Source organism: Somniosus microcephalus, chromosome 8, assembly GCF_052327205.1.
Source record: "Somniosus microcephalus isolate GS21.2 chromosome 8, FLI_Smic_1.0, whole genome shotgun sequence".
Taxonomy (NCBI): domain Eukaryota; kingdom Metazoa; phylum Chordata; class Chondrichthyes; order Squaliformes; family Somniosidae; genus Somniosus; species Somniosus microcephalus.
This window is the reverse complement of record NC_140994.1, coordinates 158,787,437-158,800,936: the sequence shown is the minus strand read 5'-3', so window position 1 is coordinate 158,800,936 and position 13,500 is coordinate 158,787,437. Positions and strand designations below refer to the sequence as shown.

At 48.2% G+C, this 13,500-nt stretch overlaps 1 protein-coding gene across 3 annotated transcripts in view; it reads left to right on the top strand.

Annotated features, from left to right (window-relative positions):
* The window catches only part of simc1 (SUMO interacting motifs containing 1), a 49,896-nt gene that overhangs the window by 12,470 nt on the left and 23,926 nt on the right, over positions 1–13,500 (top strand). For 2 of the 3 annotated variants that reach the window (XM_085995290.1, XM_085995288.1), the window contains exons 2-4: positions 896–1,903; positions 4,474–4,491; positions 11,049–11,317. In XM_085995290.1, coding sequence (XP_085851416.1) covers positions 896–1,903; positions 4,474–4,491; positions 11,049–11,317 — 1,295 coding nt within the window. The remainder of the gene's footprint in view (positions 1–895; positions 1,904–4,473; positions 4,492–11,048; positions 11,318–13,500) is intronic. The other variant, XM_085995289.1, reaches the window with a different exon arrangement.

Here is a 13,500-nt window from a genome sequence, read left to right as displayed (position 1 = left end):
CGCAGTCTGTAATTCTCTTGAGAGTCCCAGGTGTTGGTAGTGGCTGTTGCCAAGACTGCTGCTGTTCCTCCCTGTAGGCTTGTTCCATCCAAAACAAAGAAGCAAAAATGGCTCCTATAATAAGTAGAGACACCTGACTAAAAAGGGTTGTAAGGCAACAAAAGTGTCGAAGTAGTGATCTGGAAGCTCTTCTGGCAAACCAGACAGCAACAGATCCTGAGATCCAGTGAGCTGCAGCTGAGAGCCCCTTTTATACTGCTATAGGAGCTGTCGGAGGCCAGTCCCGTTCGGTGTTGCTGGCGGATCGAGACTGGGCAGGGCCTCCACAATTTCGGGTATAAAGTGCAGTGGGGGTGAATGTGACGTCACGGAACAGATCTTTGCTCTCTTAATTGGGATCCCACCTGCCCCGTTCCAGCCGGGTGGACTGGGTTAAAATTGGCCCTGACAATCTAATTCACTACTTTCCCCAATAGCTATTCGGCTTAGCTATGTAGTGGACCATATACCAGTAGCGAAAAGATTAAAGAAAGCATTTTCATTTCTTCTATTCACTTCTTTCTAATCTTCCTCATTTGTAACATGTCCTGTCAGTTAAAAAGCAGCCCATGCTGCTAATCTGTGGAATTATTCCCCAGATTCTATCGGCTTGTATTCAGGAAGGTTTTTCTCTTCTCAATCCAAACATGAAACATGGCAGTGAGGGAAAAGGTTGTGTCTTCATCTGATTGGTACTAACTAATGACACCGGGTAACTGATGCCAATAATTCTATCTATCTTTTACAATCCAAAGAACATCCAGTCTGCACAGAAGTACAGTTTGAGCATAACCCCGCAATAAGCTTTCTTAAATCCAAAGTAAAACACTCGAGTGTTTCTCTTTTTTTCTTTCAGGACAATATTGATTTGACAGGAGATGAAAATGAAGTGAACAATACTGAAGAAGGCATGGGAAGTAGGCAGGTCAATTTGACAAACTGTTACCGAGCAGAGAAAAGCCCGCAGCCTCCTGTTTCCAGTAACTCGAGTCATGTTGTATTCGATTCCAATGAAGACCTGTCAGATGGTGACGGGGAAGGCCTGTCTCCTGGCTTGCAATCTAACTTTAATTGGATGATGGGCAAGGATGAACCTGACCTCGAAGCTCCTCCTGTTTTGACAGTTGAAGTTACAACTGAGGAAAGTTCACTTATACCCGTTGCCGATAAACCTACCGATGAAGGCCCATTGCCGGAACTGGACTTCATTGGCCTTGATGAAACTCAAGATTCTGACGTCCCTGCAACAATCACGTCAAGTCAAATGAGTTCCTGTTCTTTTTGCAGCATAAATTCAGCTAGTGACACCAGTATAAATAGTGATGTGGAATCTCTGGAAATATTTTCACCGTACGCACTTGTTCTGTGTTCCTCACCGAGTAGTGCTGGGGACCTTTTGGAAGATTATCTTAAAAGCAACTTTGATGAACCAATTAATGGCACAGTTGCTGGAGCTGTAGCAAGTTTAAGTACAGGTACTGAAGGTATACCATCGTTGATACCTCAGAACTTTGAGGAGTTTGAACTGGATCATGCTTTTGATCACTCTCCTCCCAGCATAAACATGCCATTGCTGGAATCCTGGGAGCCGCTGCAGACTCCGGATAACGGAAGTAAACGTGAATTGAACTGTTTGCCAGTTGAAGACAAAGCACAGGACCCTGTACTGGCATTAGATCAGTCTGGAGATAGACCTCTGTCAACAGAGGAGTCTGAAGACCACCGACTTGCATCAGATGATGCTACGGAAGCGAGTCCTAACTGTTCAGTGGACAAAGAGCTGTTACAAAGTTTTCGATACTTCATCGGAGCACCAATTCAACATCTGTTTGTTAAGCGTCACAGAAATGAAAAATGGCACAAGGTAAGCCCTGCTGACAAAATATGGCCACAAAGAGATGGAGTCTCAAGCAAAATATAATCTTCTGGATTAGCAATACTTATATGTGGTCTTGTCTCTTGTGTTCCTTTATGTGTTCTAATACAGATTTGTACATCAGGCCATCTCATCATGAACATGCCCCATCTTACTACCTTTTAAATGTTTTTGTAGATTTTTATGAAATTTAACGTGGAATGTCTTCATAAGATGCATGGTTCCTTTTTTCAAATGGAGCACGCTGAAATATGTCAAAGCATTGTCACTTCAATAAATTAAAGCTAACTAAATTCTGTCACCAAGCTCTTGGGCCCGTTCCAAAAGGCAAGAAACTTTGTATGTGAGGCTTCAGACCTGGGAACAAAGCAACCGAATTTTCCCCCCAGGTCTGCAGCTTATAGAATCATACAGCACAGAAAGAGGCCATTCGGTCCATCGTGCCTGTGCCGGCTCTTTGAAAGAGCAATCCAATTAGTTCCATTCCCCTGCTCTTTCCCCACAGCCCTGAAACTGTTTCACCTTGAAGTATTTCTCCAGTTCCCTTTTGTAAGTTACGATTGAATCTGCTTCCACCGCCCTTTCAAGCAGTGCGTTCCAGATCATAACAACTCGCTGCCTAAAATCATGTCTCCCCTCTGGTTCTTTTGCTCATGAGAAATCTGCCACTTTCTGCTGAAAGTGAAATTCCAGCTATAGATAGAGGAGACTGACCCAAAATGAAAGTACAGACAGGCTTTGAACTGCAGCCTTATACCACGCAAGCTTTTTTTTTACATTACACTTTTTTGAAAGGATTTAATTCATCAACAGTAGCATCCAAATTACTGAGGCAGTAAAAAGTGTTTTTTCCCCCTCCTGCATTCCCACTGACTAACAACAGGAGTGGAGAGGAAAACTAGCTGACTAAATTAAGAAAAAAATTTGCAGTCTGAAAATAAAACTAAAAAAATCTCAACTGAATAGCAACTAAAATAATGGAATGCATGAGAAAATCGTCAACTGAGATGAAGCTTCAGTAAGTTGGACCTACCCCCTTGTTTCTTATATCTTAATCTTTCACATAAGGCACATCGGTGTTCTGAATACTTAACTTAAAGAAGGGCATTGAATCACTGTGATCCTTTCATCCCTGGAATCTGGGTTAGATTCAGTCAGACAGGTGGAAACAAATATTTGTCTTGGGCAATGGGGCAATAGCAAATTGGCAGCCTGCTTTACACTCCTCTTGGGAGGACCTAGTTTCCTGCACTATTGTGGGTACAGTTATCTAGTTGTCCTACAAATATGCCTTGAACTCCAAGCCACACCCTGTACTGCACCACGGGAAGATCTCCAGCTCCCACCCTTCCCAAAGATTGGGAATTAGCGTATCATACGCTGTAGATTTACATCACTCTGCAGGATCAAGATCTGATTAACGTGCGACCTTCACTCAGAATGTGGAGGAATCCCTCACCCTGTCTCTCGGTGATGGTTTCAAGCCTGTCCCAGATGTTAAAAATCTGTTTTCATACACATGGTGCAATTCCTCTAAGCAGGAATTTCTTAAGAAACCAGAATTGGCGGTCATATAGAAAATGGTTGACAGAATGAATAACCAAATGTCATGATAAATTGAAAGAGTTCTTAGTTAACACTGTTTCCCTAAATTAAACTAATTTAATCCCAGAACATCACAACACTACGCAGATGAAGTGACTACCTTTCCATTAAAAAAAAAAATTGGTTCTGTATAGACATGCAAACAAAATGTGGCTCACCTTCTGACTCCCCAAAGCGCCTCCACTACCTACAAAGCACGTGTCAGGACTGTGATGGAATACTCTCCACTTGCCTGGTGGGATACACCATCCAGGACTGGCACTTCATCCACTAGCCTATACAGCCACTCCCTCCTCCATATACAAGATGCACTGCAACACCTTGCCAAGACTTTTTTGGCAGCACCTCCCAAACCCACGACCGCCACCACCTGGAAGGACAAGGACAAGGGCAGCAGGCGCATGGGAACACCATCACCTCCAAGTTCCCCTCGAAATCACACACAATGCTGACTTGGACATATATCGCTGTTCCTACATAGCCGCAGGGTCAGAATCCTGGAACTCCCTCCCTAACAGCACTGTGGGAGTACCTTCACCACACGGACTGCAGCGGTTCAAGAAGAAAGCCCACCACCACCTTCTCGAGCCACTAATAACAAACCTTGCTTGCGACACCCATAACAACAACAACTTGTATTCATATAGCACCTTTAACGTAGTAAAATGTCCCAAGGTGCTTCACAGGAGTCTTATCAAACAAAATTTGACACCGAGCCACATAAGGAGATATTAGGGCAGATGACCAAACACTTGGTCAAAGAGGTATGTTTTAAGGAGCGTCTTAAAGGAGGAAAGAGAGTCAAGCCCACATCTCGTGAATGTTTAACAAAATGTTACAAACATTTATATATATTTAGGAAATATATATTTTAATTATGTAAGTGCTGTGTTTATCCAATTTGTTCTTTTCTGTATCTCTTAAGTGTTTTCAACACTTTGTTTTTTTTGCAGCGGTGGCATCCATTTCAGGTATGGATTATGTTGCACAAGCTTGCATTGGTAGTTTTCAGTGTTACCTTGGTGACGGAAAGCTGTGTTTCAGTGGTTTGCAATGCTCTTTCTTTGTCCTTGTGCAGTACCCTTGTTGCACCTGTGGTTCAGGCTTGGATTTATTTTCTGCTTTCTGTTTTGTGGTTATGGAGTAGTTATCCTGCCTCTGACTTTGTGGGGTTGGCTCATCTGTTTATATTTTCTAACATTTTCTGACTTCTGTGTATTTGGTTTGTCTCTGGTCTGCTTTGCTTTTTCCTGGACTGAGTTGAGAGTTACTGCTGCCTGTGGCTATTCTGCTGCTTCAATCCCTGCCTCTTTGGCATGGTGTAAGAAGGGGGAACCACACTAATAAGAACCTAGTGCGGTCGAGACAAAGGAAGTGCATGATTGCCTCCACTTGGGCAATTGTCCACTTGAGTGATTCTGAGAGGTACCAGTGGAGTAGAGTACAGCTCCTGCCACAAACTAGTAGGGCTGGATTTTCATTGAGGAGGCAGTTAGGAGTCGGGACTACAACTTTTGGGTTTTAGTCCCGCCTCCATTGAGTTGTAGCCAACCCACACGATTTTGACTTGATTGACCTTGTTGAGCCCGCCCAGCGGGTTCAGCAGGCCAATTAAGGGCCACCCGGCAACAGGTGACATCACAGATTGATATTTCATCTGTCAAGAGCTTTTGACAGGAGAAATATCAGCGTTTCACAGCTGTTTGAAGCTGTCAAACACTGACAATCTGTATTCCAAGTTAATTCCTTCCTCTCAGGATGATTTAGAGATCTCCCCGGAACAGAAAGCTGAATGCTGCAATTTTTGACAGCTCGCAGCCATTCTGCTTTCTGTGCCAGTGAGATGAGGGACTCCCGAGACCTGAAAGAAGGAAGGCTGTAAAGGTAAGTAAAGGTATGTAAAACTTCTTTAAACACTTTACACACACCAAACACACTTACCTATGTACTCATGCACCCATCACTCACCTGAACACCGGACATCTCGACCCCTCCAAGCCCTTCATCCCGACGGTCCGCCTCCTCTAACTTGGCGTGGTTTGGAGCCATCGGGCATCCCACACTTCAACATTAAAAATAGGGATTAGGCTAAAAAACTGCCTGTTAACTACCTGTTAACAGGCAGTTAATTGGCACTAACCCCTTCCCGCCTCAGGGAGGCGGGTCCCAGTGCAGGGCGGGTATCCGCCTCCTTTGAAACTGGCATGGAGGCGGGTTGGGGGCGGGATGGGTTCGTGCCCCCCGATTTTGGGATTTTAACTCCCCACACGCCTCCAATCCCGCCTCCACAGCCCGATGAAAATCCTGCCCGTAGTGTCTCCATCACCCTACTTGTCGAGGCATTAAGTTGGAACCTCTAGGAGAGTGCTTGAGATCTAGCTCTACGGTGATCAGGGTTTTTGTTTTAAAAGTCTTTCCAAGACACTCTCTCAGTATTCTCAGATAATCGGGGAGGTCCAGTATGTGTGGAATGTGCTACTGGCATTGCAATGTCAAAGACTGCTATTTAAAAGGCCTTGACCAATTTGGTCCATTTTAGCATTGCCAGAGTTTTCTACAGCACCAGAACATTATGGCCTAGAAATTGGGTTGGTGGCGCTGAGCGCCTAAAGAGACCTAGAATTGGGGCGAAGCCCTATGTTGGGGCGGACGCTATGAAGATAGCGCCGACTCAGAAATTGACTATACATTTAGCGCCTGCGCTAAGTGTTTGCGCACGCCTGCGAGCGCAACAGCTCAAGACGTCATTTCAGTGTGCAACGCCTTTTAGGAGCGCCTGAGCGCATATTGGGTGGCGCCCGGAGCCTTAGCGCCCAGCGCTATTAGTGACCGTTCGAGGGAGGGCTAACAGGCCCTTCTCGGAGTAGGGCGGCGCTATTTAAAGGGGACAGCTCTAGTGCAGAATCTTCTGCCACTTGGCCTGCTCATTGCGATTGCTGCTAGAGAGAGTTGGCGAGCTAATGTGGAGCGGAGTTCTGGGATTTGAGCTTTACAGTACTTGGGACCCTCAACCCTGTCCGAAGCACTTGCAGCACTACACCTAAAAGCCTTTTGACCAACTGACATCGGAATGGGAGCTTGTTCGGGGGGCGACGGCCTCATCGCCCAACACTGTGAAGGGGCAGAGAGACGGCGGGAGAGAGGGCAGGGATTGGCCAGAAGGAGGAGGGGCAATCGAGGTCGTCCAATCTGACAGGATGCTGCGAGGGTCTTTAGGCAGCAGGTGACAAGCCTTGATATTTCGGTGGAGCAGTGTTAGCGATGGCTCCGAATCTGGAGGGACATTGTTACTGATCTGTGCCACCTGCTTGGTCAGGATCTGCAGCCGCGTGAACGCTGCAGAACCTCTCTGTCCGTGATGGCTACACTGACTGATGGCCTCCATTTTTATGCAAACTGATCCTTTCAGTCAGCCATTGGGGACAATGCGACTGACGCTCAGGCTGCAGTCCGCTGTTGCATCCGGCAAGTGACAGAGGCCCTTATAGGCGAACGCGTCCATTCATTACCTTCCCTCGGACCCTGCACAAGCAGGTGGAGGCGGAGGAGGAGGAGGAAGAGCAGGCGGAGGAGGAAGAGCAGGCGGAGGAGGAGGAGGAAGATGGAAGGGCTGCTGAAAGTGGAAGATCCATACGTCAGAGGCTCCTCTGGACTCGTCTCGACACCCCTGTGGCGGAATGATGAGAGTCTTACCTCATGCGCACTTTGGATGTTTGAGGGCCTCTGCATGCCAGCATCACTGAAAGTAGTCACATGCACCAAGCAACATTGAAACTTCTGTTTATTGACACAAAAGTCTTGCATTACAGCTAAACAACGTAAAGTGAGCAGAAACCATAACTTACAAAATAAATGTGACCTGTTCGGCCAAGCCGCAAAACTCAACAAAAATCTGCAACTATAACAGCAGCTGAGGGTGTCCTTCAATTTGGACAAACAAACGTCTCCGTACCTCCCTCTACAACTGGCCCCTTGAGGGAGAACGACTTCTCTTGCGCGCCCGGCCCCTTCCCTCCCTGCTGCTCCTACGTAATTGCACCCCAGTGGCGGCCTCAAGTCTGGGGGACGCTTGCTGACTGTCTGGACGCGCAGAAGCCCCTGAGGTACGGCCTGGCCGACCTATGGGCTTGGAGGGTGCGGATGCAGGATGCTTGCTTTGAGCATGGCTGGAAGCAGTGTGGGCTGCAGGTGGTGGCAGCTGCAATGCAGGCGTCCCAGCGCTGGCATGTGCAATGGTCTCCTGACGAGAGAGGACACCTGCACCATGGTCGGACGACACACTGGCTATCTGAGGGGAGCGGTTCGGCTCATCCGGCACAATCGCAGGCTACACGGATTCCTGGCATTGTACGGGAGTGGAAGGGCCCGGGGTGATCCTATCTGATGCAGAGAGGGTGGCTGCAGTCAGACATTGCGTTGCGTCAATCTGGCTGTGGAGGAGCCCAGCAAGTGACTGCGTGGCAACAATGAGGACCTGTGTGCCAGGTGCCAGTGCTTCGGAGAACGCCTGGACAGTTCTTCCCATGGCTTCGGACAAGGCAGGAGCCGACCGCTCCACTGCCTCGGACAAGCCCTGCACAGACCTTTCCAGGGATTGTCCGAAGCCCTGAACAGTCCATTGCCGACTCAAAGCCGTGGACAGTCCTCTCCATTGTTGGGCCAAAGCCCTGGATAGTCCTGTCCATTGTGGCCCCGAAGCCCTGGATAGTCCTGTCCATTGTGGCCCCGAAGCCCTGGATAGACCTGTCCATTGTTTCCCCGAACACCTGGAGAGACCTCTCCATTGTTGCGCCAAAGCCCTGCAGAGTCCTCTCCATTGTTTCCCTGAAGTCCAGCATACTCCTAGCCAATGAATCTATTGACTCAGGCATCTTCTCCACTGCAGCCATCAGCTCCGTGTGTCTGACCCGGGCCTGTTTGCTCATCTCTGCCAGGCGACGGACCTCATCTGCACTCTGTGCAGCAGTCATGACGACCTGCCTTGCCCTGCGGGGAGACGGTGGCCGAACTTGTCTATCCCCCGTGCGTTGCTGCATGCCGCTTGGTCCGGCAACTGGTTCATCCTCAGAGCCACCCCCCCTCCCCTCCAGGGGACTACTATCCCCAGTCTGCAGATGTCTCAGCTCCCCGGATTCTGCAGCGGCTGGTCCGGATTCCTCCTGGTCCTCGCCTCCAGTGGCACTGGCACTGGCAGCTTCAGCGCATTGAGCCCGAGTTGGTGCTGCTTCATCTGAAAGTGGGAGGTGGAAGAGTGGCTTTAGCAGAAGGACAGGTTTGCTGAAAGGCATGCCAGATTGCGGCAAGGCTCTGACATGGCTGCACACTGAGGATGCATGCTGGCGGGGGGACCAAGTGGAAGGCAACAGGTGGAAAAGGTGAGAGTCTTACCCTCGCTGTCGGTAATGGGGTCGGCAGATGCTGTGGTGACAGGACCAGACAGACGTCCTCCAAGTATCTGGTGCACTCTCTCCTCCAGATCCGTTAGAGTGACCACTTGTGCAGGTCCGCCACCGGTTCGACGCTGCTCCTTCCGGATCTGCGCCATCTTGGACTGCAGGGGAAAGAAGGGGAGGTTCTGTTACATGAGGCCTTGAGACCTCCTCGCATCCCCCATTGTGCAAGAGCCCTTACATGAGGCCTTGAGACCTTCTCGCATGCCCCCCATTGTGCAAGAGCCCTTACATGAGGCCTTGAGACCTTCTCGCATGCCCCCCATGGTGCAAGAGCCCTTACATGAGGCCTTGAGACATCTGTCCATGTGTGTGCCCAGAAAGGGCCATGGGTGCATACTGACAGATGGCCATTGGCGCATCATTGCAGCAGGGTGCCCGAAGTCAGATGCAGATGGAGGGAAGCACAAGTTTGGTAAACCATCACTCACCCTGACGATCCGTGTGAGGTCGTTGAATTTCTTCCTGCACTGAACAGGGGTCCTGGTCGCCATGCTGATGAAGTTCACCCTCACAGCAACCTCCCTCCAAGATCGTCGGTAAGCCTTCTGATTTGGCCTCTTGCCATTATCCAGGTACAGGACCTCCCGACTGTGTTCAACTGCAGCCACCAAGTGGTCCAGAGCCTCAGCGCTGAAGCGCTCTGCTCTCTGCCTAACCTTCTCCATAATGATCACCTTGTACCGCCAGACAAGGGCGGGTGCCAAATCTGAGGCCTGCAGAGCGTTGGGTGTTGAAGCTCAGTCTGACTGACCCACCCCTTTAAGAGCCGGCCGGCGCCTGTAGGTCTCGTGCTTTGCCGTAATTGAGTTCACCTGCGCTGCACCCGTCCGCGTCGATATTGAGTAGCGCCTGACCTTTTGCGCCTGAAGAGCACCGTGCAACGGCTGATTTAGCGCCTCAATCCCCTTTGGGGGCGAAGCAACCCAATATCGCGCCAGGCGCAGATAAGTCTCGTCTGGCTATAAACTTTGCGCATCGCCAGTTCTAACGCCTCAAGCGGGGCTATACCCAAGTTCTAGGCCTGTATGTATTAAACTCCACCATGTGAAGCATCTAGAGTTGCTGCCTCGACAACTACATTTTCAGATCAGCTGGTCCTGAAACCAAAGCTATGATGGTTTGTACAGACCAGTAACTGGTTGAATAGGTGGGAAACAGCGGTAAATTAAGTTCCTGTTGCATTTTGTCGCAGTTTTCCAAATGTAACATGAAGCAAGGTTCTACAAGGCCTGGTCTCCCCACACAATTTGCCACATGCTGAATTCTTGTTCTCACCAGGGCCATCTAGAGGAGGCGTCATGTGGACTCAGGTGCTTGCCGGGAGGGAAATATTGTAGAGCAAGTCAACCTTGTCACAGTGACCCACCTCCAAGCAGCCAAATCGAAAACCGGATCAGCAGAGGCCTGGAAATCGATTACTCGCCCACCGTTTCAGTGAAAGAATGGTGTGTGTGGCATAGGGTGGTCTAAAAAGGGGCAGAAAATAACTTACAAATGAGGGGAGGCACGAACAGTTATAATTGCACCCAATTTCTCATTGTAATCAGCAACTCTGAGATTTTTTTTCCCATATCACTTATTATAAGATTTTTCTTACTCGCTTTCACCCCTCCTGAAGGCATTGATGTCTGGCTGGGTTACCTTCCCACATTGGCACAGTCTGGTGCCTTGCCCAAGTGCCCATTATTCATGTGTGAACCATCATTTTGAGTCAGCTGACTGTTTAAAACAGGAGGCAGCACAGCCAAGCCCAATTCTGCCCTCACCCAGTCTCCACACACACAGCCTGCTGGACAGCAGAAACTGGCTGATTTTCACTCCCCAACCAAGGGGATTGTGGCCAATCAAAGCACTCCTGGTACAATCAGTTAACTCAGCACAGACTGAGATTTGTAGTCTTCCTGGTCTGTATCACCTTCCTAGTCTGTGCAACGCAGCTACTCTCTTGATAAGCTCACCAAGCCAGCATGGCAGTGGTTCAAACAGTTTTTAGACTTGCTTGGCAGCCCACATGTTTTTCTTGTTGTATTGTCATTTTGCATTAGTTCAATCATGTATTTATTTTTCCTTTCCAGCAGGTGAATCGACATTCTCGTTCGTCAACAACTCACCAAAACGGGTCGAAGGAACCAGAGCTGATCTCCCAAAGACAGCGCAGTATGATAAACAGCACTGTCGATGAAAACTTTCCCCAAGGGACCCTTCAGTTTCTGATGGATTTTGTATCTCCTCAACGTTATCCACCTCATAAAATTGTGGAGTATGTAATCAAGAAGATACTGCTGGGCAATGAATCCTCCAGCACCATTATGTCTGCTTATATGACCCTGATGAAGATCCAACAGTACGTAATGATTTGGTTTTCATTAATGCAGGAGGTGGAAGATTGCATAGCATAATATCGTGCAACTGATCTGATTTATATTAATATGGCTGTTGGCTCATTAAAACGTATAAAATTCTGACAGGGCTAGACAGACTGGTTGCAGGGAGGATGTTTCCCCTGGCTGGGGGCTCTAGAACGAGGGGTCACAGTCTCAGGATACGGGGTAGGACATTTAGGACTGAGATGAGGAGAAATTTCTTCACTCGGAGGGTGGTGAACCTGTGGAATTCTCTACCACAGAAGGCTGCGGAGGCCAAGTCACTGAATATATTTAAGAAGGAGATAGATAGATTTCTAGACACAAAAGGCGTCAAGGAGTATGAGGAGAGAGCGGGAATATGGTATTGAGATAGAGGATCAGCCATGATCATATTGAATGGCGGAGCAGGCTTGAAGGGCCGATTGGCCTACTCCTGCTCCTATTTTTCTATGTTTCTATGAAAGTTCCACTCTTGCACTCTTTGGGCAAGTGAGCAGCCTAGCTTAAGTGCCAGGACCGGAAGAATTACTTAATGGTAGTATTGTATGTTCTGACCTAGTTGGAACTTTAGTTGTCAGAATAGGTACCACTATTACAGCAATTTTTCTACATATTATCATAGCAACAACGATAATCCATCTAAGGGATCACACAAAAATTGTGTTCCTACCGCAGTTCTTAGCACCAGAAAATGCTTTGAAAGCTGGTACCTGGTAGTCTCTTGCTGGTAGAGTGCCATTTCATTGCTCACACTGAGCAGTGGGTTTGAAGGGATAATTACTAGTCCTCGCCCCTTCAGGGCTACCCCGGATCAGGCGTATTCCCCAGACATTCACTTTCAACTAAAGTTTGAGGTAGCCGAATCCTAAAGACGCTTAATTGGGTCTAAAGGTCTGGACCATCTCTCCCTAAAGGAAAGGAACAACCTGAAGATGTTACTGTCCTCCAGATAGCACTTTTAATAAGTTTAGCTAGACTGTAATATTCCGGATATTATGAGGGTCCGGAATACTCCCCCAGAATTCTGCAACTCCTCAGCAAAGAGTGTACAGAGATTGAGTTCGCGAGTTTGATACAGAAGTATTATAGAAAGATAGGAGCAAGAGTAGGCCATTCGGCCCCTCGAGCCTGCTCCGCCATTCAATGCGATCATGGCTGATCATCCAATTTCAGTACCCGGTCCCTGCTTTCTTCCCATATCCCTTGATCCCTTTAGCCTTAAGAAATATATCCAACTCCGTCTTGAAAATATTTAATGAATTGGCCTCTACTGCCTTCTGTGGTAGAGAATTCCACAGGTTCACCACTCTCTGGGTGAAGAAATTCCTCCTCATTTCTGTCCTAAATGGCCTACCCCTTATCCTTAGACTGTGACCCCTGGTTCTGGACTCCCCGACCATCGGGAACATCTTTCCTGCATCTAATCTGTCCAGTCCTGTCAGAATCTTATAAGTTTCAATAAGATCCCCTCTCATTCTTCTAAACTCCAGCGAGTACAAGCCCAATCGTCCCGATCTCTCCTCATACATCATTCCTGCCATCCCAGGTATCAGCCTGGTGAATCTTCGCTGAACTCCCTCCATGGCAAGAACATCCTTCCTCAGATAAGGCGACCAAAACTGCACACAATACTCAAGATGTGGTCTCACCAAGGCCCTGTACAACTGCAGCAAGACATCCTTGTTCCTGTACTCAAACCCTCTCGCTACGAAGGCCAACATACCATTTGCCTTCTTAACCGCCTGCTGCACCTGCATGCTTACCTTCAGCGACTGGTGCACAAGGACACCCAGGTCTCGTTGCACTTCCCCTTCTCCCAATTTATTGCCATTCAGATAATAATCTGCCTTCCTGTTTTTGCCACCAAAGTGGATAACCTCACATTTATCCACGTTGTATTGCATCTGCCATGCTTTTGCCCAATCACCCAACCTGTCCAAATCGTACTGGAGTTTCTCTGCATCCTCCTCACAGCACACACGCCCACCCAGCTTTGTGTCATCTGCAAATTTGGAGATATTACATCTAGTTCCCTTGTCTAGATCATCATTAATATATATTGTGAATAGCTGGGGTCCAAGGACCGATCCCTGCGGTACCCCACTAATCACTGCCTGCCACTCGGAAAAAGACCCGTTTATTCCAACTCTTTGCTTTCTGT